Consider the following 26815-nt stretch of genomic DNA (forward strand, 5'->3'; position numbering starts at 1 on the left):
AGTAATCATTTGTGTAGTCTAATGCTTGTGGTAAATGAACCAAAAATGATTTGCATTTTTCTTAGAAAAGAATGTATTTTGATTTTGATTTTTAAGGCAGGTTACAGAGTGTATTTATAGAGCTCTACTGCATGAGGGAAGAACAGATCAATCACAGAGTGCTTTCCAAAAAACATCCAGAATAACCATTCCCCTCCCTATAAAACACACAGGTGTTTGACTATTAATTACATTCAGAATTAGTGACTAACTGATTTGAGAGGAGAGAATGTGTTCTGAAATTAAGTGAAAGTAGAACTTCTGACTCAAGTTTTATTACAAAGCCTGGAGTTCTACAGCTAGCAAAAAAACCAAAATATTATAAATACTGTTCATAACCTGCTTCACAGTGAAGTCAGACTTTTGTTTCAGAAGATTCCACAGCAAGTTTTATGCTGCCCTTTATTGCAAAACTTTAATCTTCGTTTTCATCATCCATCTGCTTGTTTCCATACGTTAGTTTTAGAATGTGCTAAATGAAGCTTAAACACAAGGCCTTTGTTACTTGAGGGCATGAGTCAAAGTCTTGACTCAATGAAGGTGTGTGAAATCCTTTCCAAGAAAGACTGATTAGAAAAGTTTCACTTGAATGAGCAGCTGCAACTCATGGGTACTGAAGCTTGCAAGACAACATAATTAGTTCCTCCTACCATTCCAGCTCCTCAGAAATCTCTAGTCTGACTCTTCTCTTTACCAGACTTTTAGTTATTCTGCTGATTTGTCAAAAAAAAAAAGTCATTGCTTTTTCTAAAATATTTGGAAAACAGTACAGGTAAAATGAGAGTTCATACCAGGATAGTGAGATTTCCTTTTGTCCTTCTGTGTTGATGAACTGTGCTTGTTGACCCCAAAGCCAATTTATTTATAAGTGAAAGTTTTCCTAGAGGTGGAAAAATCTCCCCATTGCAATTCTAATCATAATTAGAATTAATGACATGATTTAAACAAATCTTGATCCTACATTTCTGCCATTAGGTCTGTCTGACAGGAGCACTGTGGTGCTGTGAAAAGCCCTGCAAAATGAAGCAGCTGACTTTAAGTTGGAGGAGCTTCCACTGCAACTAACTCATGATTATGTAGTAACATTGCAGCTAAATTCAGTACAGAAGTGACACAGGAATTCCTTGCAAATGTGTCTGGTATTAGCAAGGCCTGTCAGCTCAGAGGCTGGATCTGCCTTGCAGCACATTTCCCTCTACCTCTAATGTATTTCCTGGAGGAGCTGGGAGCTGCAGCCCAACCTGTTAAGTGCTGCTGCTGCCTTTGGCCTGCTAAAGCTTGTGCAGTGTGTTTGGCTGCTGCTGCTGATTCTGCAGGGCTGGGAGGGTGGTTTTTAAAAGAGGGTCCTGGAGCTGCGTTCTATTCCCTGCTGCTGCTAAGCTGTGCTGCCCAAAGTCACTTAATGCAGTTGGTAATTATATTTTGTCCATGGTTCTGTGTGAGGCAAAGTAAAGGTCTCAAATGCACAATGCGTTTTTTGGTCTTAGCCATAAATGAATTGCAAGTATTTCCAGAGCTGGGATCTCAGGAACAGCTAGAAAGAATACATATATGAGGCCATCCTTTCTAGGAAGTGGCTTGTCTTGGAAAGCTGTGGGGCTTGGGTGTGTGACAGGTGACGTGGTGAAGACAGTGAAGGTGTACAGAAATTATGTTTCTGCTGTGCTATTAGAAACTCATTTGCAAGAGTACTAGTTATGCAAATTCCTGCAATTTCTCTTTTCAAAACAGATGGGAGTACGGGTAGGCAGCTGAACAGTACTTTGCTTTACTCTTCTAACCTCACCCTGTTTCCTCCAGCAGTTGAAACAGAAGTGAAAACAGTAGCACCAGGTGCTGCACCAAACAATACTGCCCCCTCTTCTGGCTCACCAACCTCTCCTACTGCTGAAGTTGCTGCCTCTCTGGATAAAGAAATGAGCAACCCCCACGCTATCCCACGGCGGCACGCCCCTATAGAACAGCTTGCCAGGCAAGGGTCTTTCAGGGGCTTCCCTGCCCTTAGCCAAAAGATGTCTCCTTTTAAACGCCAGTTGTCTTTGCGAATAAATGAGCTGCCTTCAACAGTGCAAAGGAAGACTGATTTCCCCATGAAAAACTCAGGTAAAACCAAATGGGTCCAATGAAACATTGCCTTAAATTGTCTCTTCTTCCTTTCTTTCCTCTGTGGCTTCAAGCAATTCCTTATTTTCTAGTAAATCCTCTTTCCTGCCTCATGTTGATCATTTATCATGAGCAAACATCACCATGTCAGAAAATTTCTGTTTTGGGAACAGGCAAGGATTTCAAATGTGGGGTCACATGCAGAAGACAGTTCTAATTGCAATCTGAAGTATTGGAGCACAGCTTGAAGTGTTCCAGGAATGGGTGTTGGTGAATTAGTAGGTTTTGGCTCTTCCCTCTGAGTCACTGAACCAGTTCTTCCACTTACTGTCAGGGCATCCTGAGACACAGATCCCTTCAAGGCCTTAACCACTTGTCTTGGGATCATGTGATGCTCTTCTGCAGTCTGTCCTTCTGCCTGTCTGAATTCTTTTTGTGAGCAATGAAATTGCTTTTCACATTGCATTAAGAGAAGGTGGTACAGCTGGCTGTATCAGCACTACGTGGTATGGTTTTCACATGATGCTAGTGGGGTTTTCTAAGAGTCATCCCAACATAAACTCCTGGTGTGCTCATTACCTTGCATAATGTTCTTCAGTTCCCTTAGCTAGGTGTTACCCTTCAGGCCAGCTGTACTCTCACTCGGCAACAGAGCTGGTTTTAGGATTCTAAGCTTTGAAGTAAAAATTACTGTGTCAAACCCAACAAAAACACTTAGTCTGACTTGTTTCATAACCCTTGTTTAGTGACCTGTGCTTTAAGACCAGCACTGAGCCAGTCAGTTTTACAATGATAGTGCATTGCTCAGTAGTGATAGTCACTGAGCACACCACAATCAAATTTTCATGATTCAGAACATTTCTGATGCATGTTCCCATATATGCCACTGCCAGTGCTGCTTACTGTCCCACTGCATGCACTGTTTTGGAATATCCCTCAAAGAGTCAATTTTTGGGCATGCTTCCCCCTGAATTTTAGATCTGGTGCATGTTGTGTGCAGACATTTTATGTTTCTTACACTATTTTGTGCTTGATTATGCCTGCTCATGTCAGTTCTGTGCAATGACGGACTGATGATTGGTATTTTTAGAAAACACTGCCATTAGTAATAATGAGAACATCTGGTTAGCTGGCAGCTTTACTCCAGATGTTACATTATCCACATGATACTGATGCTTCGTTTAAAACTGAGCATCCATTTTATCTGAGCGTGCAGCTTTTGCTTTTATGATTTTAGCACAGGAGCTGGGGATTTCAGCTACCACTGAACTGCAACAATCAACACTAACTCTAGACTGAACTTGCCACTGTGCATTGCTGTCAGTACATTTAAAGTTCACCTAGTTACTGTACAAGTATATTGTTGGAACACTTAAATCTATCATAAGTCTTTTCATTTTGCAGAAATGCCAAATCTTAGAGCCAAACCCTTGAGAAGTTTAGAACTTTAATACTGAAAAATTTAGATCTCTACTTAAACTGTAGAAAACCCTTTTTATTTTCTAATACGAGCATCCTTTAAATCTGGAACAGCGATCTCTTTGCCCTCTTGACTTAATCACAAAATACATTTATGTGGTGTTCTATTTCAGGCCAGATCCTCAACACTAATGTTAAAAAAACAAGCTGCAAATCATGCAAATCAGTAGCAAGAACATGTAGGACGTAAGGGAACTAATTATATTTCAATTTCACATTGGTAGTTGTAAATTGTTTCTGTATCCTTTAAGCTTTCAATTTAATGAATTCTGTTTACATTTTAGTCCCAGAGGTAGAAGGGGAAACAGACAGCATTAGTGCCCTGTGCTCTCAGATCACCAGTGCTTTCAGCACGCCATCAGAAGATCCTTTCTCTTCGGCCCCCATGACAAAACCAGTGACAGTAGTTGCACCACAGTCTCCTGCCTTTCAAGGTTTGTGATTTCTTTGGGTGCTGGATGAGGCTTGAATGCACATAATGTTGCTTTCCAGTAACATATGGTCTTAATTTCTTGTGCAAGTCCTGTTACCAGTATTTTGGGTGAATGCATCCTGCTTTATTCATCTTGTCTGTTTAATTTTTCTGTGGTTTTGTTTTTAACAATAAGTTCATGCACCTACCACACGATAGTTACCTATAAAAGGGACAGGCTTTGAGCTAATGGCTATTTTATCATTCTGCCTCCTGAGCTGCATAGGAGTGTGTCATAGGAACCAAATCTCACAAGGGAAGGGATTGCGTGCCACCACAATTACTGGTTTTTTACACAGATTTTTAGATAAGGTGTGGAAAAATGCCAGGTATAGAACTCATAGCAACCATTAGTATTCATTTCACTGCTATGCTTTTATAGAAGTTGTGTGAAAAAAGAACCTCTCCATGTTAAATGTAGTTATTGTTACTTTGTATCTACAAAGTTCTTCTTTTGAATCTAAAATTAACTGTACAATAACTACTGGTGAGCCATATCTCTTCCTTGTAGAAACAAATTTAACTTCAGTCAGTCATCAGAACTCAAGGCCTCCTACAGGATGTCAAAATCCACCATCCCATGATTCTCTTAACAAGTGTTGGCTTGGTGAAATGAAATTTACTACCTTTTATTGACTGTCAGTCCAGTTTGGCTAATTACACAAACTCCTGTCATGTGGAAGTGTCTAAAAGTGTTGTGTGTTGATAGGTATGACCTGGCCCACTAATACTCCAGTCACGTGCATGCCTTGCATGAATTAATCGCACTGATGTTGTCTGCTCCCATTTTAGTTAATGGCACTGCCTCTGCCTTCTGTGTGCTTGCTGCTAAACCATCCCAAGCTGCTGTAGTGTCCACAGCTATGCCAGTTCGTGAAACCAATCCTTGGGCTCATGCTCCTGCTGCTAATACTGGAGCTGCAGCCATGGTCGCTGGTAAGATTGGAAGTAGATCCGGTGCATTGCTGTAAGAACTTGGATCCAAAGCATAATTGAGCCCCTGAGACAATTGTCAGTGCCACTTAATGGCAAGTGGAAGGAACAGGAACAAAAGCCGGAAGTAGTAGCATTTTGCATGAGTGGATGGAGGGAAGCGATGAACTTGCTGGTTCTAGGTCTATAACCTGGACTGATTCTTATTTTGGCAGCATTTTATAAAATCAGTGCTTAAAAAGGAAGTAATGAAGTTGTATGCGAGTTTGCGTGTATAAAATTGAAAGAATCTGTGTGTACCCAAAATAATTTTTGTGTGTTCTTTTCACTGATGTACAGAAGGAGGGATTAAGTTGGTTGCTTAAAGGCTCAGGGGTCCATTTCTTCTGTTTAGTAAGTCTGGCCTGTCCCTCCATGCCTTGTCTGCGTTGTGTAAGGTGAAATGGCTGTCAGCCATGTGGGCACATGTGCTAGAGGCTGCAGTTTGAGTTACTTCATGGTGTAAGTGCCACTCCACGAGAGAAACTTCGCTAGTGAAAGAGTAGTAGGCCTTGCTTGGCCTTGTAAGAGTACCAGACTTTGTCTTTAGAACAGTTTCTTAGACCTTTAATGTTCCAAGTCCAACCGTCCTGAGCTGTGTGTTCAGAAGCTGATACTCCCCAGGTAGGGGGGATTAGTGATTATGGACTAGACCATTGCCACCAAGTTATGAGTGCAGGCAGCAACTTTCCTGTGTATCCTAAAGTCTTAGATGTCTGCTATGAAGAAAAAAAACCCCATAAATCTGCACTTTAGTGAAGAAGCTCTTACCTACCTCATCTTGACATGTGTCTTCCTAGAACGGAACAGTGGATGCATAAAGATGCTTCCAGTGGTGGGAGCATCTTTCAGTCATGGTGGGAGGAGGCCTGTGTGATCTTGTGTACACCCTCCAGTCTTTCTAACCAGTAAAGGATGAGGAATGGAAATATTAGTGACTTGCCCATGCTTTCCTTCCCAGGCACCGAATGGAGCAGCACCTCCTCAGGTGCAGCCTCACCAAGTCTCTTCCAAGGAAATCACAGACGTACTCCCTCAGAGGCAGACCGCTGGTTGGAAGAGGTCTCAAAGACTGTCAGAGCCCAACAGCAGCCAACCTCAGCCCCACAACCCCAGCCACTGCTCCAGCCTCCTCCAGCAGCTCCAGCCTCCCAGTCAGCACCAGCCTTCCCAGTCAGCACCTTCATCGCGCCTCAGCCTGTGCCGGTGGGCGTGGTACCGCCCATGCAGCCGCCATTTATTCCAGCTCAGCCCTACGCTGTAGCAAACGGGATGACCTATGCAGCCCCAAGTGTCCCTGTGGTTGGGATCACACCTTCCCAGATGGTGGCCAACGTCTTTGGTACTGCCAGCCACACTCCAGCGGCCCACCCGCATCAGTCGCCCAGCCTGGTGAAGCAGCAGCCGGTCCCTCAGTACGACAGCAGCAGCAGCAGCGCCACTGCCAGCCCCTTCTTCCACCCGCCCGCGCAGCACAACGGCTCCGCCGCCTTCAACGGCGTGGAGGGGGGCAAATGGGCTGCCGAGGACAAGCATCCGCAGCCCCCCGCGCCCGCCCCGCAGGTCGACCCCTTCGAGGCGCAGTGGGCGGCTCTGGAGGGCAAGGCAAAGCAGCGCACCAACCCCTCCCCCACCAACCCCTTCTCCAGCGACCTGCAGAAGACATTCGAGATCGAACTCTAAGCGCTCCTGTGGGGGCGGATAAATTGTACATTAGGATAGAGGGATAAAGGGAGCAGAGGGGACTGTTTCTGATCGGTTTGCTTTGATAATCCCAAAGGTCCCTTCAGACAAAAATGGGTTAGAAAGAGGGAGCGATTACGGGGAGGATGGAAACACACGGAGAATTTAATGTGCAGTTCTTAAAAGGAATCCTGGAGCCACCCCAGTCTGCATTCCCTCCTCTCTTGGAAAGCTGGAAGTCAAATGGAGCAACAAAAAGCACCCAGTCCCAAAGCCTGTTCTGCAGAAACATCGATCATCTCACAGAAAGGAAGGCAGATGTTTGTACCTGTGTCCTCCTGATACCCTGCAAGCCCTGGATGTTCCCCCTCAGGGAAAAATTGGGTAGGGTGGGGGGGTGGATATGGGTGGGATGTTGTCACCTTAGCAAAAAGCTAGGTTTGTGGAAAAAGTTGAGCTTCCATTTTGAGTAACAAAGTGAATATTATATGTAAAGAATAAAGTAAAGCCAAAATCTTTATTTTTATGCATTTAGAATATTTTAAATAGTTGGATATTAAAAGCTGTATGAGTTGTAAGTAATCTTGCCAAAGGTTAAAAAAAAAGGGGCTTGGATGTAAGAAATTGTACATAAGATTGATTTATCGCTGATTCTTATAGTAAGTAATATTGGGGGGGTGGAAAAAGGGGCTCTAGCTTGTTCTTGTATCTGTTCATTGTAAGTAGCATATTGCAACAACAATCACAACCAATAAGTCATTATATCGTAGTTTTAAATAAAGAAAATTAATGAACAGTATTGTCATGGTTTGAAAACCATGGGGAAAATTTACTGTTTTTTATTGGAATCAATCTACATATTCTATATAGTATGAATTTTTTTTTTCCTTTCATGTATTGCTGCAGTTTCTTTGTCTTAATCTATTGGTTCTAACACTACTGTGACAACTTACTGTCATCATATCTACATCCCAGGGCTGCCTGGGAAACCATTTTATGTTTGTCTGTCAATAGTTCATAGAGGTTTTTAACTTTGGTTTTATTTTTTCCCACTGATTTGTGAAACCTTGTGGTTAAGGCTGCAGCTGGTCCAGGTTCTGCCTCTGGTGACTTGTGAAAACCATCTCATTTTAACTTTACTTTTAAACTTTGGCCTTACAAGCAAATGTAAGTTATATATATTTGTACTGATGATTTATAATCTGCTTTAACAGAAATAAATGTTGGTGGTAGAAGCACTGTCTGTGAGAGATTTATTTTGTACCCTAACTCAGTTTTCAGCATTTGCCCTTCTGGGTATCTTTCTGTCTTGTAAGGTGAATGTGGATGAGCACTGCTTGCCAACCTAGAAGCTTAAGAATAGTATCTTAACACCTCTCATTTTCTACAACCTGTTAGGATGCGTTGAACTTTAAAACTCAGTTTCAAAATATCCTTGTGACGCATTAAACACTTAAAGCTCTAAAACAGAGACCTTTAATGAAAACATAAAATTCTGGGTTTGCATGGCTGTATTTTCTATCACTGAATATTTACAGAGAGACAAAAGATGAGGACAGTAACATTCAGTAATGGCAAAAAGAAAAACTCTGTCTTTCCCCTACTGTTAAAAAAGAGCCATATGAGATGATGTGATGTATTTTCACCTCTTTTCTGTTCTTCCAGTGAGCTGATATCTACCCTGTTAGTGTGACTGGTTCTTACTGCATTCTTATGGTCACCACATCAGTTTAGACAAAAGGAAACAAGTCAGACTCCATAACCTGAAGGGGAAGAAACGCTCCCTTTGTTGGCCCTTGGATTTGAGCTTGCCAGCAGTTTCCATTTCCAGGCGAGTCCAGTGAGTTTTACAGTGACAGTCCAGAAAACTACAACTTTTGACATTACAGATTTTTACCTGTGTTCAGTATGGTATGATTAGTAATGCAAACATTCCCTGTGGATTCAAGTTGGTGTCAATGCTTTTTTTCAGCTTTCAAAAAGCAAACAAGTATTTCTAGACATTTAAAGTAGGAAAGAAAGCAGTTAGTTTGTATCTTTCACAGTAAGGGCCCCAGACCAAGCTGAAAATAGCCCAGTATAGCTACACCCTTCTGCCCTGGAGATAAGCACTTCCTACAACCCATTGTTTAGGGAAGAAAACAAACATCTTGATTCTCACATAAAAAAAAAGCAAACCTTGAGAAGATGATTAAGTGGTACTACAGAGGGGGAGAAGCTGATCTTGTCAGAAGAAATGTAAAGATTCTTTAGTTAAGTTGATGGCATGGATTTGCAGCAGGGAGCTGCATGCCTGTCAATCCCACCCTTACTACCATGGTTGTGCATGAAAAGGAGGTCAACATAAACTCTCCACCAACCAAAGCACTTCCAGTGATAAAGTCCAGCCCATCAGCAGGCAGGGAGAGGGCTGTTACAGCCCTCAGAAGTCTGGAGAAAGCACTTCCTGGTCCCATCTCATATAGCTATAGAGTTTAAATGCCAGCTGACTACACAGAATATTTACATACTCTAAAAATAGTGCCTCTGACATCTTAGAAAGGGATTTTATAGAACTGGCTACTTACTCTGGGACAAAAGGGTCTGATACATCCACTTCTAACCATGCTCCTGAGCTGACCCTGACTACACTTTGATGCCACACATGGAACGGGGAGGGCTTCAAAATGACTGGAATTTACAGACTCTCTGGTCTCAAAAGGCGAAAATCATAGCAAATACTAAAGTGGTAAAATATCCTGTACACTCACTCAGAGAAATCTAAGATGCTGGTCTGAGATGTTAAATGGAAAAATGTACAAACAAGTGGATGTTTTCAGGACCATCTCATTGTTCTTAAATATCCAATGATTTCCGGTTCAAACCTTCTACTGTAATGCCTGCCCTGCATTCCAGCAGAGGAAATTTTCCCTAATCAAATTAAAGGGTCTTAAACGCAAAATAAGTATTTTTTGTCTTTCCTAGCAACCAGAATCTATCAGACCACTGAAGGACCCAGCCCCAGATAGCTGTGACTGTCACCTGTTGCTCCTGTACTGGGTTGCTTGTAGACTTTCTCGTTTGTTCACATCCTAGAGCAGTGTGTCCAGCCCTGAACCATACCTGTGCTGATGAGGGTGCAGTCATTAGGTCAAGGATTTTTTATTTTTAGGTCCATGTGAACTGATTTACTGGGTTCAGAGTACAAACCAACTCCAGGCTGTCAACCCTGGCAATTTACACCTATGTTTTGCTGCTGCCCTGACTGGAGGACTTCAAGACTGAAGGAGAGGAGAGTGGTAATGAGCACAGTCCCGAATTAGCTGCATTTCTTAAAAGCCTTAAAGTAATACAAGTAGAAGACAAAAGTAAAAAAACCTTAATCCTCCATCCCCCCAACCAAAATACCAACATTACACACCAGCTTATAGCTACATCTATTCAAATAATACACGGGTAATGTTGCTAATAATTGTGATCAACCCATCCAAGTCTAGAATGAAGAAGAAGAAGGGGACTGTCAGGGCTGATGCTAGGATAGAATAGTAGTGTGGAGGCTGTAAAAGAATCCTTTTGCTCAAAAGTAATTCTGTTTTGAGATACTGAAGATACCTAAGTGCCTTTCCTGGCCCTTAACATGATATAATCATGATAAAATCTCACCTCCCCACCCCTAATGCCTGAGATTTCAGAGCCCCAGATACACACTTGCTTCCCACTCCGTGTTGGTCTTGAAATGAAGGATCCTTTTCAGCTACAGCTGCTCTGCATCTGGAAGTCCTACCTTGTTAGCCTGTAGCAGCAGGCATCAGCCCAGGCCACATGCAGAACCACACTTTCCTGGGTTTAACTGAGACTAGATCCTTGGGAGGTTTATTCTGACAAGTGAAATGCCCCTACACACATATTTCTCTGTGTTTATTATTACCCCCTGCCCAAACAGCACACTTCTGGCTCAGGGGAAAAAGATTACCTGCTGAACTGCTGTTTAAACTGCAGCATCTCAGAACAGGTAACGGTGTTGGTATATTCATCTAAAGTACCCCCAGCTTTCAGGAAGGGCTAAAAGTAGTTTTTTATTTTGTCTTAACCTTTCTGTGAAGCATTGCTTCTGCATTTCACTCCAAAGCTGATCGCAGTCATGTAGAAATCAAACTGACCCCACTAGAAATTTGTCCAAGCTGGAATAAAACAGCTACAGTAACATGACATTACAGCTGCATCCCGAGAGCCAGTAATCTCCTAGGACCTGAACACTAATTCTGAATGCATCAAGCTGTTTCTTGTGGCCAGAGTCCTTTGCATTTAGATGGAAAGTGCTCCCCAGGAGCACTTGTTCAGCAATGCTCATTGGAGGAACAAATGTTCATGGCTCATTAGTGCTTTGGTTGGAATGATTCAGGCCCATCTTCAAACACTTCAGAGATTATGTTTTTAAGAGCACTTCTCTCTTGCTTGTATGAAGAATTGGTCTCTCCCTCTTTCATGCTGGTCATCTGCCTTCTCTAGTCACATCATCCTTACATCCCTCCTATCATCTGGTTTCTGTGAATGACAGCAACTACCCTTAAGAGATGGGTTAGGTACAGCAAGGCATACAGGGGAAAAGGAGTTTACAATAAAACTGAGGGTGGCGGATCTCCCACCTTTGAGCATTTACACCCACTACATGCTGTTCAATTCACCCTCTTGAGCTTTCCAGCAGAGCAGAGTTCCTAGAACTGTTCCATGCAGTAGAAGAACAGCATTGACACCTCCAGTCTTGTCATTGGTCACCGTAGCGGTGGCCATCACCCACGGGGGTGCGGGGCACTGCCCTGGGGGCGGTGGCGAGCGCAGCTGGCGCAGCAGAAGCTGGAATAATACTCGTTACCACAGAGCTGGGCCTGCAGGATCAGGTCACAGTTGGCAAGGTGGGGTTGGTCCACACACTCTCTGCTCAGGTCCACAACGTGACTCACAGTAGCTGCAGCCAAGCAAAGGGTGAACCAGCTGTAAATGTATCCTCAGATTGCTATTCCTTCCCAAAAGACAGCACGTTACTGCTTCCTCCACCCCACCAGTTCTAAATTTAGTCCAACATCAAGAAGGAAATGATGAGTTTCAAGATGAAACAGACACCTCTGGTGAGATACAGGAGGAAAATGTAGCTTCCAGGGAGAGAAGAGACTACTCTACTAATCCTCTATGTAAAGATAGCTGGATGGTGTCCAAAGTTCAACTACCAATCATGCAACCAACTATTTGCTCAGCCAACTATGGCATTTGGGCCTCAGGAAGTTAATTAGGCTCCCAGTGCCCGGGTCAGGGGGTGTTTCCTGCTTTTCTGTCCATGGAAAGCAGGGCTCCTGAGGCTCCCCAAAGCCCGAGGCGGGTGCTGGACTGGTGCATACAATGGGTGTGCTAGCAGCCGGGGGCCAGGCACTGTGCTGGGAGAAGCAGGAAGGCTGGGCTGTACTCACTGCTAGGCCGGCTCCTCAGCACCTTCACCTCCGAGCTGGCACTGACAGAGCTGCCGCTGCTGTAGGCGCTGCATGTGTAGGATCCCTCGTCAGCCTCTCGGACATTGCTTATAGTCAGGCTTCCATCCTGAGACAAGTGGATGTGGTGGCCATCCCCCCGCATGGGAACTCCATTCCTGTGGGGAAAAACAAAATATTTCGCTATTCCCCCCCGTGGGTGCTAAAAGAGCTCTCTGTGCTCTTTGGAAAATGATGTTCTGTGAAAGGGGTGAATTTTTACAAGTTCAGCAGAAAAGAAGAAATCTTTTGCACAACCTGGCCCTACAGTTGGGTGGTAACATGAGCCTGAGCGAGTCTGCATCTGTTGCCCAGTGACTGCGTGGGAGGTAGCTGTGTCTGTGTGCTCTGTGCAAAGATATTGCCCTTTCTGCTAGCACACATTCTTGAGGTTTGAGGAGCTAAGAGAAAATCCAATGTGCCTTTCCCTCTCTCCAGGTTGTGGTCTGGCAGTACTTGTTTGGCTGGCATTGAAAGCATCACATATTGCTTGATGAGCATATGGGGTAGTGAACAATGCGCCCTCTTTCCTCTCCCTTTAAAAGTTTGTTTAAAAAAAAACAGCAAGATTGTGTCTGTTCAGCTCTTCCTGGAGTAATCTGTGCCCAGCAGGAAAACTGCCTGAATTATGAACTCCTAGTTACCAACAAAATGAAATTTGTTTCACTGAAAAGGGTTTAATTCCAACTCTGAAACATGCATCATTTTGCTAGCTCAAATACCAAACTTAGGTATGGACAAAAAGCTCTGTGTGTGAGATGGCCCACTTCAGTCCTAACCCTTGGAATTTCAACACTTACCAGTCTATCTCTCTGGATAGTTTGTAAGAAGGCTCCAAAGCAGAACTGATTATTTTCAAACAGGAAAAACAACCCTCACTAAACACTTGCACAAATTCAGCGGTTCCTGGTAAACTATCAAGATAAAAAGGCCACAGCTTTTCACTTTAAAACACTTCTAAATCTCCTTTGCTCCCACTTGACAGTGAATGGAGAGAACTGTTGCAACAGGAAGCTGGGAGAGAGGGCCTAAAATGTCTGTCATGATTAGGCAGAGAGTGTTTTTTAAAAAGCAGCTAAAGCTTTTCCTCTGATTACTCATTTAGTTCTTGTTATTTTCATGTCACTAGTTTTCCAGCACAGAGCCTTTCTGAACTCCATGAAATCTTAATGTCTGATTTCCTCTTTATTTGGCTGGAACATGAACTTGATGACCCCCCACACCCCACAGGGATCTTGCCCAGCATTTTTGGGTAACATCCATGTTGTTTTAAGAAAGGGTAGGTGATACTAGGTGGGGCTGATAACTGTGGTATCTGCCATACCTGTCAGAGCTGCATTAGTATTTGGAGGGTAAATGATGAGGTTTGGGAAGAGAAGGAAAGGGAAGTTCCATCTCATTTTTGCTCACCTTGACCACCTTATATTCACATTGTTGCCAGTCACTGTACAATGAAGCTGAGCAGTCCCTCCCTCAGGTACTGTGATGCTTGGCAGAAGACCAGTGATCCTCAGCTCTCCTAGACCACAAGGGAAATCATCACTAGCAGGGAGACAATGCCATGCTCCCCCTGGGAGGAGGAACATTTCCTCATGGGAAAAGTCCAACACATCCCATGACGAGCTACAAGCTCCTGGGCCTTGAAACAGTATATCTGAGGCTGTGCCATTGCTGCTGTGGGGAATGTGGATTTCCTAGGACTTTGGCCCAAGAAAGGACAAGTAACAGAGCTTTTTCCTCCAGCTGGAGACATGCATGTCACTTGCAAAGAAGAACCATCTCCTTAGTTTCTCTTGCTCTTATACTCATTCCACACCAGTGTCCCAGAAACAAGACCCTGAGAGTCACTCTTACTGTGCTATCAATCCCTTTTCCCAGCAGCCTGGAGCACCATGAAGTACTAGACACATGCAGATGACCACTGAGTAAAACAACTCGTTTTTCCCTTGCCCTCAGGATGTCTGTTAAGTTCTAGGTGTGAAGCAAAGAGGCACAGCCAGCAAAGGAGCCCACGCTGGCCCTGCACAGCCCTCCCTGTTTCCCAGTGCTGTGCACAGGAGCTGTGTGTGCTTCCACCCACCCAGTACCTAGAGGCCGGAGCAGGACCTGGCGCTGGTCACGGTCACGTCCGTTGGAGGCGATGCAGGTGAAGAAGCCGATGTCCTCAGAGCTGACCCGGCTGATCATCAGGGCCCCGTCTGACTGCTGCCTGTGCCTGGGGAACAAAGCCAGAATGTCCCTCAGCCTGGGCTTGGGTCACAGTGGGACTCCAGCCAGCACAGATGAAGCTGAGCCTCCTGCACAGCTTTGTAGTACCACTGAGCAAAAGTTTAGCAGCTCAAATGCTGCAGGGGTTGTAATGCAACCCTTAGTCCTCAAATCCCAGCACTGATGCTGTAAGACTCTGGAAAAACTTGCTGCTAGAGCAGATTTCTGGGAGCAGAGAGAGGGGAGAGCAGCACCAGTAGCTGTGGAAGTTCACTGCAGATGCCCTGCTCTCTCACTGTTGTGAATCTCTGCCCTTGCTCACTGACTAGCTGGTTTTTGGAAAATTTGCTAGCCATGTGTTGTTTTTCTGCTAACCTTGTAGCTGAATAAATTTGAGCCCTAGCTCACTTGTATGCCCTGTGTCACAGCTGTTCCCTCAAGGGTTCAACATTCACACTTCTGTCTGTGAGGGAGGGAGGACAGGGCAGGCCAGCAGTAGGTTCCTGATGGAGGAACCAGGACAGCCTAAAGCCAGACAGGCCCTTGCTGCATAGCAAACAACTCTGTTCTCTCACAGAGGAGACAGGGAAGGAAAAGCAAGGAGAAGGCTCTTCTCATAAACGGCTGGAGCCACCTGGGAGCTCACCTGGGAGAGGAGAGGGGTTGCCCATCTTTCTGCCACTCAATGGTGAGAGCTGGTGATGCTTCTGCTGTGCAGGGCAGTCTGACTCTCTCCCCAACATTGGCCTCCACTACTGTGGGCTCGCTCTTATCCATTTTCAACCTGCAAAGTTCACAAGCACAGCAAAAGATGCAGAAACTTCCTTGCTCAGCACTTGACCTTCAGTACGAGGCTTTATCAATCACAGGCCTTATTTTTTGCCTCTCATGGCAAAGGGAGGTCTCTGTACTCCCATGAGAGCTCTGATACTTGCCATTACCAACATTCATTTCCAACATTCAGAAAAGAGTAGCCCCTATAAAATCCTGCTCCAGCTCAAGTACAGCTTGGTGCAGCACTCCTGTCAGCCAGCTTAATTTACACACAGAAAAATTGGTTCTTATAGCAACCCTCTGGATAACAGCTGAGGGAGCATTAACAACGTGAACACATGGCAAACAGTACAAAGTCCTAAACAGGCCACAGAGCAAGCTTCCCCTTAGGTGCTTATCTGGCATACAAAAATGAGCCTTTCTAGGGTGTGAAGAGCCTATTGCAGTCACCTGACTGCACACAAGGTCAAGGAGTTGGCCATCCACTTAATGCAGCAGAAAAGATGAGGTCATGTCCTCACAACACTCGTCTCCTCATGTTCTTTGCTCTCTTGTAACTACAGCAGAACACTGTCTTAGACGGGAATGAAACCATGATGTTCCCACAGTTAAATAAAACGTCATCTACCCTACCCCCATTCTATGACCTGAATTCTTGATCTCAAAAAATAAAACCAAAGAGCCTTAACTCAATGTTCTTAATTCAGTGAATCACTTATTACTGCTTTTAGGCAGAAGCAGCTAAGGAGATTGCTGCAGAGTTCAGCAAATTGGCTGGGTTTTAGGTTGTAAATGCAAAAAAATGAGAGAGATCAGATCATGGTCCTATTTAATCTGGAATCACAACACGCTGCATTTAAGGCAAAAATAATCTGTCCCCCTTTATTTCTGTGGGGCCTAGAAGCAATAAAAAACCACGCAAGAAGCTACAAAATATGCCAGTACATGAGGAGAGAGTTTTGTGTCAAACATATTCACAAAATATTTAAAATTAATTAGTGGAGATTGAAGGAACTGAAATTTCTTTCGATATACATATGTCTATTTTGTGCTAGTTAAGCAGCTCCTATTTGCTTTGCTTTTTTTCAGAACAGGTTTCTCTTTCTGCTTGCACTGTCATGAACAGCTAAGGATGCTGCCTCGAGACTTCTTTTGTTTGAACCCAGCTCTTTTGCTGCCAGCTTCCCTATGCATCTTTGCTTAGAGTATTCTTCTTTCAAGAGACCCTCAGGGAGTACAGAAGACAGCTTGCAACTGGGATCTTTTCCTGTTCGTGTTGTCAGCAGTTCAGTACCGCTTGCTTTCCAACCGTGCCCTGGAACAGCTGACCCAGGACCTTTCCAATCTTTGGCTTTTCTACATGAAGAGATGCCATATGGATCATCAGCTGGGCACAGTGGACAAACTGTTGCTGTAGGTGAACCTACCTGTATGTGAGCTGCTGACGCACCGAGGAGCCGGCTGCCTGCTCAAGCTGCCTGCCTCTGGATAACCCTTGGTGCTGCTGATTTGCCTTGTGAAGGACCCCGCCTCTCTCACCCTCTGCCAGAGCAGTGCTCTGGTACTCTATTCAAAACAAAATGCCATATGTGAATAAAAGGACACTTCTTATTGTGACCTCTTGCATAGGGTTTCTGTGAGCTTGGGAGAGCTTGCTGAACTGGAGCCAAAGAACCCTTCAGCCATCTGCCTTCTGGCTGACTAGTGCAGCAAACCTGCACTGTCTGCTAATGAGAGTCACAGACCTGCAGGCAAGCAATTTTAGACTCCTTTTTCCCCTCTGTCAGTGAACATGTTGCAACATCCCTTAGGCCACAATGCCTTCTGCCCCATGTACCATTGCTGTGACAAAGCACACTTCAGAGATTGAAGACTACAGGGTGCCTTTCCAGCCCATCTTTTGAGATTAGTCTTTAATTTTTTTGTTTTGTTTTGTTTTGTTTCTGAAATAAGGCACATTTTTGAGAACAGGGAATTATTTGTAACCCAGCAGGACCTGTTTAGGCAAAAGACAAAACATAAATGCACCAGCAGTTATGTTTTGGATCAGGAGGCAGCTGATGGCTCTCAGGGAGGAAGACATGCTTGCTGTGCTAGAAACGGGGCAGGTTAGAGGCAAGCCACAATTCCACTTACAGGGTGGCACTGGAGGAGAGAAAGTATTTTAGGACTAAGGTATTATCATGGGGTGACACCCAAAGAGGCCCTGCTGCCTCCACATTCCCTCTAGGCACCAGAGGAAGTTTGCTCCTGCAGCTGGCTTTATTGAGCCTGTGGTCAGTAACCATTAATGAGGAGCCCTGAGTTACCTCTCCGGTCCTGAGCAGAGGATGACTCCTCTGTGACCTGCAGCTGAATCTGCCGGCTCTCCGTCCTGCCGTGGGAAGTGCGGCATGTGTAGGTGCCAGCGTCCTCGGGCTCGACGTGGCTGATGACCAGGGAGCTGTCGGACTGGTAGGTGTGCCTGCAACACGTGCGGGGAGCGCTGCCTCAGCCCGGCCTCCCCAGCAGCCCTGCTGGTACCCAAACCTGCCCCGTGAACTGCCCTCCCTGGCTCAGAAAACACAAAACCCTGCTGACCACACACGGGTCACAGGCAGGGGGAATAACTGCAGCAGAAAGGAGGTCAGAAACAGAGAGGAAAAACTGAGATGGATAATAGGGAACTGCTTTCAGTAACCTTCTCTCATAAGGAGGCAAACTGCCCTTCCAGGAGGGAGCTTGGGTCCCAGCAGTCAACTGCAAACAGAAAAGCATAACTGGGCTTTTAACTGTGATTTTTGTAACACAAAGGGACTGACTGGCTCCAGACTCTTGTTGGAAACAGACTTCCCAGGAAAAACAGGTTTAAACAGGTTTAAAAGTAGTTTTAAAAAAATTGTGCCAGAGATTTCCAGCCAGAGGAACTCTGGATTATTAGGCTACAAGTTTTACCCACAGCTACTGCCCCAAGCAAAGCAGTATTTTTCTCTATCACTATCCACATCAGCTTCCACCAGTGCCTTCCACCAGTGTTATGGGACAGCACTTGCTCTGCCCCATAACTCCACCCAGCACCTCATTATTGGTGCAGACTGTACCTGTTTCTGCTATGCACAGAGCAGGTGGACAGTTCATGCACTTAGATGAATATGGGGGCTTCTTTATTATCTTCTTTATTTTTTTTTTAAAAAAAGGTGTGCTGGCTGTGGCTGGTATAGTGTTAATTTTCTTCACAGTAGCTGGTATGTGGCTGTGTTTTGGATTTGTGCTGAAAACTGTTGATGTTTTCACTACTGCTGAGAAGTGTTTACACCAAGTCAGGGCCTTTTCTGCTTCTCACCCCACCTGCCAGTGGGCGGCGGGTGCACAAGAAGCTGGGAGGGGACACAGCTGGGACAGCTGACCCTGACAGACCACAGGGATATTCCATACCATATGGCATCATGCTCAGCATGTAAAGCTGGGGAAAGGAGGAGGAGCGGGGGGCAGTTCAGAGTGATGGCGTTTGTCTTCCCAAGTCACTGTTGTGTGTGATGGGGCCCCGCTCTTCTGGAGACAGCTGAACACCTGCCTGCCCGTGGGAAGTGATGAATGAATTCCTTGTTTGGCTTTGCTTGCACCCACGGCTTTTGTTTTATCTTTTAAACTTTCTTTATCTCGGTCCATGAATTTTCTCAGTTTTACCCTTCTGACTCTCCCATCCCATCAGGGGTGAGTGAGCAGCTCTATGGGACTGAGTTGCCAGCTGGGATGAAACCATGACAGTCCTTTTTGGACTGAAAATTTGGCACTCTGCCCAGCAAGGAGCCCATCTGCTCTACAATGAAGGGAGCTGAGCTCACCTGTCAGAGGACACCGGCCGGCTGTTCTTCATCCACTCCACTCTGGAGAGTGGGGACACGCCTGTCTTGCAGACCAGCTGGATGTTTTGTCCCACAACTGCTGTCACAAGAGAGGGCTTGGCTTCCTCCAGGATTGTTCTGAAAGAGAAAGTGATTCCATTGGCACTTCTGCTGCCCTCTTCACCTCTATGTCCTCTCATGTGACTCTTGATGAGTTACAACCACAAGGCAAGGCAGGACCAGCTGTCCATTCAGCTTTGAGCCGATGCAGTGGGCAACATGTGGAACCCTGTCCTATACAGCAAAGACTGTTGTGGACAGACTGAATGCTACAATATCTCCTGGAAGAAAGCCCTGTGACCCCTCTCTTCTGAAGGAACAAGGTTCAGCTCAGCAGACAGACACAGATCCAGTGCAGACATGTTTAGATCTAGCTTTACACAATCCACAGTAACACTGTCTGGATCTTGACCCAAAATCTACATCTTAAAAGTCTTCCCCAGAACAACCCATTGCTGCTCCAGGCAGTGCTGAAATAAAAGCTCTGAAGTCAGAGTCAGCTAAATTTGTTGGTCAGAACAAGAAAAACACCCATGGATTTTCATTTACAATGTAAGAAGGCCTCCCAGACAGAGACTTCAGGATCCTGCAGTCTTTTCACAGACCATACTTCAGTGCTGTCAGAGGCCAGGGAGTGTGTGAGAAAGAAACCACAGGTAATGCCAGAGCCTGAATAACACCAAGGGGCCACATGTGTAGCTAATCCATCACATGGTATTCCCAGTTAGCTGGTCCCAGCTGGGGCAACGTTTTCACTCCAGAGAAAACTTCACAATGAGCTGGCAGAACAGAGGAGAGGGATGGGTGGAAATCATCACCTGTGCAGAGCCTGTGCTGGGAACAAGTCTGCAGACTCCTGGTGCCCAAATCCCTCTGTCACGGAAACATCTGTTCCAAAAGCTTCATGCCACTGCTTGTCTTCCCGGGGCAGCACCTGCTGGCCACTGCTGCTCTGCTTGTCCAAGGGCCCAGGCACGGCTGTGTCCCAGGAGCGCAGCTGGCCCAGGCTGTCCAGTCTGCTTCGCTGGGTGTCCCAGCGCTGGCTCTCCAGCACACCAGTCCTTGGCAAGGCCTCTGGCAGCACATCCCTCCTCCAGCTGTCCTGCCTGTGGCTGTCTTGTGTGGGGAGTGAAGCCCCATAGGTTCTTCCTTCTTGGCTGTGACTTGCAGTCTCTCTTGTGTGTGATTGCTGCTGACCCTGAGCACGTCCTGTATGAGAACTGGAGCCAGTCTGCTGGCGTTGCAGGGCTCCTGTGCCAGGAGAGGGCTGGAGCTCCAGATGACTGACCCCCACAGAGCTGTGGCACACTCTCATGCACTCCTCCTCCGAGGCAAAGCTGTTCCTGTTGCCGTGACAGCCGCCATACCAAAACCTGTTGCACTTGCCAACAACTCCCACAAAGTACCAGCGAGTGGTCCAGTTGGTGCAGGGGCCGTGGGCACTGGGCAGCAGGCACGTGACAGGGTATGCTACCAAAAAGAGTGGAACAGAGGGAGATGTGAGGGTCACAAAGCACTGAAGTCCAGGGGCTTCAAGCCACTTACTGAGATGATTTATCTGATGGCCCTGTGGGCAGAGGGCAGGTGGGAAAGTAGGATACCTGGATGTCCTACCCAGCTGTGCTTTGAAACTGAGAAACTGCTCACATGTTTCTTTTTGCCTCAGTTTTGCCTCTTGGAGACATTTCTGAATCTAGATACTAGACAGATGCTTTACAGCCTTACTTGGAGAAGTATGCAGCTGCAAAACAAGCTCTGGGGCTTCCTCTCTGCAAGGGACACATGGCTGCCGTTGGCACATTTCCAGCCCACAAAGCAAGTGGCTTAGACCCAGCTGTGAAGAAGACTCGTGCATTACAGAGTACCCCTGCACACTGATATAAAGAGGAGCACGGCCCAAGATGTCTACAAACCCAGAGCCACAGGGATCACAGCCACATGCTGACAAACACTGCATGCAGGGCTCCAGCTGCAAGGTGCTTTGTCAAGCTGTGGCTCAGGTGAGAGGATCCGGAGAGCTTTCCCCTTCCCCAAGGCTGCACCACAGGGACAGCCACCAAGCAATCTCTGTGCTGCAGCAGTAGGGCAAGGCACTGCAGCAGCAATGTGCCTGCAGAGGGTACAGCTGGGCACTAAAGGTGCAGAGATGCTTTTTTCCCAGCAGCCCTCGTGTCCTCATAGCACAGCAGGCACTGGATTGAACTTTGCTGGCTGAGGACATCCAGACAGCCCTGAGCAACCCCTCCTTCCCCATGTAGTTCTCATTCCTCCCCTGCCCACAGGCTGTCTGAAGGCAGAGCACTGTCCTGATTCCTCAGGAGATCTCTACTCCTCCTAAGCCTGGGTTATTCATTCAGAGCACTCTAGGCTGCATCAGCATCTTCTCAGTGACAAACAATTCCTAAGTAGTCCTACAGACTGACAGAGATCACACAAACACACTTCTGTCCAACTATCAGCAGAGGGCAAGAATTTCTGCGGCAGCTGGCAGAGCTGAATCCTCAGGCTGCTTTTCTACATTCCCTCCAAGCTTCTGCTGCCCCAACCACCAGGTAGAAGTTCTCTTCAGAGAGAGTATTTACTACATTTTACAGAGAGCAGAGCGTCTACACAGGAAACTTTTATAAGCTACTGAACTCTTTTTGTGCTTCTAAACCAATGAGCCAAAGCATCACTTACGGTAGTTGGGCCTATGGAGACATCCTTCCCCACGAGGACCCGAGGCTGAGGCAACGTTGTCAAAACAGCAGCCGTACACGGAGCCGCGGCACTCGCCCGAGGGTTGCTGCTGGGACAAGGCTTGGCTTGCCTTCGAGACAGAAATGGAAAGCCAAGAGTAATCCTCACACACGAGGACAGCAGTGCATGCAAGGAAGGCACTGTGTGCAAGCTGTCAGCTGCACATGGCCAGCTGCTAGAGGCACCACTGTTTGTTTGTTTGCCTCCTGGAGGCTTTTGTCCTGGGAAGGGGTGGGAAACTTGGCTGTCAGCCATGAAACCGGGACTGCGCTTCTCTGCAAGGCACACCTAAGCAGCCCAGCAGCAGGCTAGTTTTTATTGCTGCCACCAACAAGCACCCCAACCTATGGGAGGGATCACCTCCCCACCTTGAATTAATCTGCAGAGTTGACAAACAAAAGCGATTAATAGAAGCCATGTTTTCCCTGTTTTTTTCCTAGAAACTAGGATAGCAATTTTCTGACCAGTAGAAATTTGATTACTCAGGATTATTCAATCAGCTCTACATAGGATGGCCTTCCACTTCTCAGACATCTCCCTACCACCTGCTCTGTACCCTGCTTGTAGAGGATTGCAGGTGGATGCTCCAGACTGAACAGGAGCAAGGTGAGCCAAAGGGCTTGATGCCATGCCTGAAGTATTGGTTCCTCAGCATTTCTGGTAGAGATGAAGCCCAACAGAATCCACAATGTGAATCAGCAGGGTCAAATCTGAATCTTTGTATTTGATCAGCTCCTAAAATGCAGAGGGCTTTTGTACTTACTGCTGGAGTGGTCGCAGTGGGGTAATTTTGTCTTGTTTGAATGTCTCGGTAATATTGTGGGCATCCAATGTTGCTTGGACCCTGAGCAGGTGATACTCCATCAGGGCAGCAGCCATACCTACAGACAGAAGGGCTGCAGTAATACCTGACCTGTCCTGTCAACAGGCAAGACAAGATTCAGGAAGCTCCCAGGAAAGGCAATGCCTCCCTGCTCAGGCCTATCTACTTCCAACTACCTGTTTTGGTGGCAGGTGCTGGAAGGGCAACCTCTCCCCAGAGGGCCCCACGCCAGAGTGTGCCCATCTGGACAGCAGCCATGTGGGCTCTGGTGGCAGTCCTGGGAGGCAGTCCCTGCAGGGGTGTCCTGAGAGAAGCTGAGCCGATAGGAACCTGCCGAGCGAGACTGGGGCTCCCAGCGGACAGGGAACAAGTTGATGCCGTGGTCTTTGGTGGATGGAATGTGCTGATTCTCTGAGGTACTATGGATCATGGTGTTCCCAGGGAGCATCCTTCCATCATCAGAATCTGAGGAGAGAACTCCTTAAAGTATGCAGGTGAGCATGAAAATCTGGTCAGCTTTTCTCCTCTCTGCTCTCTTTAACCTGCCCAAGGCTACCTGTCAGGATTTTCTGCATCACATCTAGGGGGGGGGTCTTCTGGCCTGCCCTTCCTGATCTAGCTGAGGTACTTTGCTCATTGTCTTGACCATTCTTTCTGCTGTCCCATGAGAAACCACCTGTCACATTGCTGTGGTCCTTCACATCATCTCTTGTTCCTGTGATCTGCTTTGGGCATCATTTCTTCCAGCCAGCACTTAAGCCATGCTGGCAGAACCTGGGATCCATACACTGTACAGAGTCTTCTGCATGGATAGATTCCAGCATTGCTCACTGTTGGTGTAAAAGAATCTACATTGTGTCCCTGGCTCCTTGACTTTCTAGGAGCCCATAAAAAAAATGAGAGAAATGAAGAAAAGAACGCTCCCTCTCCTTACCATATTCTATTCCAAGTACCCCGTCATTAAACCCCAAATTAAAAAAATTCTTCCAAACCTGGGGCAGGGTTGTTTGGGTTGTAACGCGTCAGCAAGGACTGGCGAGTGACATCATATCCCATAGTGTCCTGCATACTGGGGACCTCTGCAAAGAGAGACACACACAAAAGGAGTGCAGTTAGTCCAGCCCTAATAACTACAAATACATCCAACAGTCAGCAGGAGACAAAAGTTGATGAAAATGTTCCTGTTCCTCTTGTGGAATAGCTGCTGAGCAGCATTTGGATTTGACTGGATTGTCAGGACAAGCAACCTACAATGGGCAGGCAGACAAAAGTCAGCATTGCAGCTCTGACACGGGGAACAGACACAGAAGAGAAACAAAACATTCTGAAGAGTTGTGACTCCTTTAGAGGCAGTCCACAGAGGGATGAGGGTTGGCTAGAGTTTTTAGCTACTGAGACTGCCCCAGTTACCATCCTTCTGGACTGGGAGTCCTGGGATCAGTCTGCAGCACACACTGGATGAACCATCATAGAATATTGGATTCAAAACGGACACCCACCAATGTTGTTGCACATATATATATATATATATTTGGCTTTCTAAGAGAAAGCCAAAGCCAAAAGATTGGCCTGTTGCATATATTTCTAACAGCACAGGTACTGGGACTCTGAGGATGCTTTGTGCACATAGCCTTGCAAACTCACAAGGATGGAGACAAGCAAAAAGCTGAGAACATAAGCTGGTGCAGAGCTAGGAATTTCTATTCTTAAGCAAAAGCATGTTGGGAAAAGCTGGGTGTGCAGCACTACAACTCACGCTGTGGCAGGTAGCAGGGCTGTGTGTTGCAGCTACCCAGGGTGGCTGGTTTCTGTGGCTGGATGGCTTTGCATGTCTCAGGACTGTAGAATTTGGAGTCGCCGTCAGCACAGATGACCTGGCGTGTCCGGATGCCTGAATTGCAGCTCTTGGAACACTTGGGCACAGAGACAAGACAGTGAGCAGGCAGCAAAGGCTGAACGCAGAAGCCCCACAGAACAGAAGTGGGGAACAGCTGCGTGATTAGCTGCAGGCTGAGCACAGCTTCCTCCACCAAGACAAAGCAAACAATATTTCAGCTGGAATAATCTGAACAATTAGAAAACCGTACTTTAAACAATTTTACCAGATGTTCCACCCAGCCCTGAAGCATTAGGCTCTGTGCCACACTCAGCCTGTAACATCCAGATGAGCTGCTGCTACCCACAGTGGTGTGTCAGGGAGCTGGAGAGAATAATTTCAGCCTGAAGGCATAAAGGCATCTCAGTTCTCTGGGGATCCACCAGCTGTGAGTGGGTCAGTTTGCATTCAAGAACAACAAATTACAACTGGAAAGCAAACAAGTGGCTTTCTTGTAAGCAGCTAACTGGAGTTTGCCTCACTGGAAGCTGTGGATGAGAGGGAGCAGCAGCACAGAGGAGGGGACAGCATGAGGTGTCTGTGCTACCCACATGGCTCATGGCAAGCTCTATAAGCATTAGGAGGGTATTTCTCTCTAATTCAGAGAGGCAGATAGGACACCTTCTGATATCAGAAAGTCAGGAGAAAGATCAGGTTAAGATATGAAACTTCTTTAGCTGTAACTAAAACTTGGCCCACATCTCATGAAGAAGCTGACGTAACATGTTTTAGCTCAGAACAAGCTGGTCTGGATAACACAGAAATGAAAAAGTATGTTTGGAAGTTACCTGATGCGTTGGATCTACCCTTATCTCTACTCCCTGACACTTTTCCCAGGTTGAAGACAGTCTGGCTTCTACCACAAAGACAGGATTAATCCATCTGAAGCACAATTTATCTGAATAATTACAAAAATGTACTTTAAAGCCTATCACCAAGTGCAATGACCAGTCCTGAAGCCTAGAGGTCTAAGCCACACTTGGCCAGATAGCTGCTCTGCCAATCACAGCAACAAAGCAAAGAATTGGGAATAAGCAGCAAGAGTGGATTGTTTCAGTTTATTGGCTGCATTTTGCCACTGTCACTGAAATTATTATCTCCCCTCAGAAGGATTTATTTTTGTAGCAGCTGCACACAAAGCGGGCATCAGATTAACTGGAGCATTACTAGTGCCAGTTACAACACAATTGTGCGCCAAGGGGCCGGTAATGAAGCAGTCCTTCCACCCAGCCTCAGCCAATGTGCAGACTGCACGGATCAAAGCTTGTTTGTGAGGAGCACAGCAATACAATCAGTAATTTCTGAGCCATGACAGCGAGGTGCTCACCAGACCCCAGTCTCCAACGTGCCAGCCGACTTCCTGGATGCAGCTCTCCTTAAGGCAGGGCTGGGTGGCCGATGGCTTAGGCTCCGTTAGACAAGCGACGTCCTGAGCCTGAGAGCCCTGCTGTGTCCTGCAGGTGACAGTCCGGGTCTGCACTCCTTCCCCACAGCTGGCTGAGCACTGCAGAAAGGGGCCCAACAATTACAAAGAAGCACCTGGTTTCCTCTTGCAGTTCCAGGCTGGGCTCCCTATCATTAGAGCAGGGCACCATTTTGAGACTGCCTGAAACAACCAGCTACCATTAAAATAATTATCTGGGGTGGGAGTTAGCACAGTAGCTGTTTATGCTGTAGAGGAGACAATAAGGCATGGAAGCATGAGATAGAGTCTGGGAGATCTGGAGCTTACTGGATTATCTTGGCCTATTCATATAATTATTCTTGATCTCTCCCCAGAGGAAATGTGGAGGATGAATTATATCAAGGAGGAAGAAAAATATCAAGACTGCAGAATACACTGAGAACTAAACATGGTTGAAAATATCTGGAAACTCATGTTATTCACATCTGATTAAAATCAATGCAAGGTAAAGAATTTCAGGGGAGGTAAAAGGTTAGGTTCTTGTATTGCTCACATCTTTTGCTTGAAGACCTTGTGCTCTATTTTTACAGCATGGAGCTGTGACAGCTTCTGTGCTAGTAATTAGTTTGTGACATTTTCAATGCCTTCTTAAATTCACAGTGGTGTTTCCTGGAATCCAACCTACTTCTATAGAATTACCAAGGTGTCTTACAGAGAGCATTAACCTGGGGACAGTCTGAATCACTTCAGATGAGCTTCCCAGCTGAGTTTCAGCCATTCATTTACCAGAGTAACCTTTTAACTCTGAGAATACACAAAACACAGCTGCTTCTGAGAACCCTGGAATGAATCACTCAGGC

The 26815-nt window shown here is 46.2% G+C and overlaps 2 protein-coding genes across 17 annotated transcripts in view; one reads left to right on the forward strand and one right to left on the reverse strand.

Moving 5' to 3' along the window:
- The window catches only part of NUMB (NUMB endocytic adaptor protein), a 92153-nt gene extending 84170 nt beyond the window's left edge, over positions 1-7983 (forward strand). For 5 of the 12 annotated variants that reach the window (XM_005522514.3, XM_088057617.1, XM_088057613.1 and 2 more), the window contains 4 exons: positions 1840-2142; positions 3906-4055; positions 4886-5029; positions 6027-7983. In XM_005522514.3, coding sequence (XP_005522571.1) covers positions 1840-2142; positions 3906-4055; positions 4886-5029; positions 6027-6748 — 1319 coding nt within the window. In that variant the 3' untranslated portion in view covers positions 6749-7983. The remainder of the gene's footprint in view (positions 1-1839; positions 2143-3905; positions 4056-4885; positions 5030-6026) is intronic. The other 7 variants (XM_088057616.1, XM_088057618.1, XM_005522517.3 and 4 more) reach the window with 4 other exon arrangements.
- Positions 7984-8241: 258 nt separating this feature from the next.
- PAPLN (papilin, proteoglycan like sulfated glycoprotein) overlaps positions 8242-26815 on the reverse strand; it is a 49805-nt gene continuing 31231 nt past the window's right edge. For 3 of the 5 annotated variants that reach the window (XM_014251928.2, XM_014251925.2, XM_014251926.2), the window contains 15 exons: positions 25878-26054; positions 24431-24587; positions 23667-23753; positions 22851-23154; positions 22615-22732; positions 21792-21921; positions 19931-20582; positions 19053-19190; positions 17538-17692; positions 16656-16794; positions 15101-15238; positions 14334-14461; positions 13657-13765; positions 12190-12365; positions 8242-11693 (listed from right to left, as the gene is read on the reverse strand). In XM_014251928.2, coding sequence (XP_014107403.2) covers positions 11518-11693; positions 12190-12365; positions 13657-13765; positions 14334-14461; positions 15101-15238; positions 16656-16794; positions 17538-17692; positions 19053-19190; positions 19931-20582; positions 21792-21921; positions 22615-22732; positions 22851-23154; positions 23667-23753; positions 24431-24587; positions 25878-26054 — 2784 coding nt within the window. In that variant the 3' untranslated portion in view covers positions 8242-11517. The remainder of the gene's footprint in view (positions 11694-12189; positions 12366-13656; positions 13766-14333; positions 14462-15100; positions 15239-16655; positions 16795-17537; positions 17693-19052; positions 19191-19930; positions 20583-21791; positions 21922-22614; positions 22733-22850; positions 23155-23666; positions 23754-24430; positions 24588-25877; positions 26055-26815) is intronic. The other 2 variants (XM_088057612.1, XM_014251927.2) reach the window with 1 other exon arrangement.

The sequence above is a fragment of the Pseudopodoces humilis genome, chromosome 7 (assembly GCF_049639895.1).
Source record: "Pseudopodoces humilis isolate 2021_Gansu_Grassland_sample_001 chromosome 7, ASM4963989v1, whole genome shotgun sequence".
Classification (NCBI taxonomy): Eukaryota; Metazoa; Chordata; class Aves; order Passeriformes; family Paridae; genus Pseudopodoces; species Pseudopodoces humilis.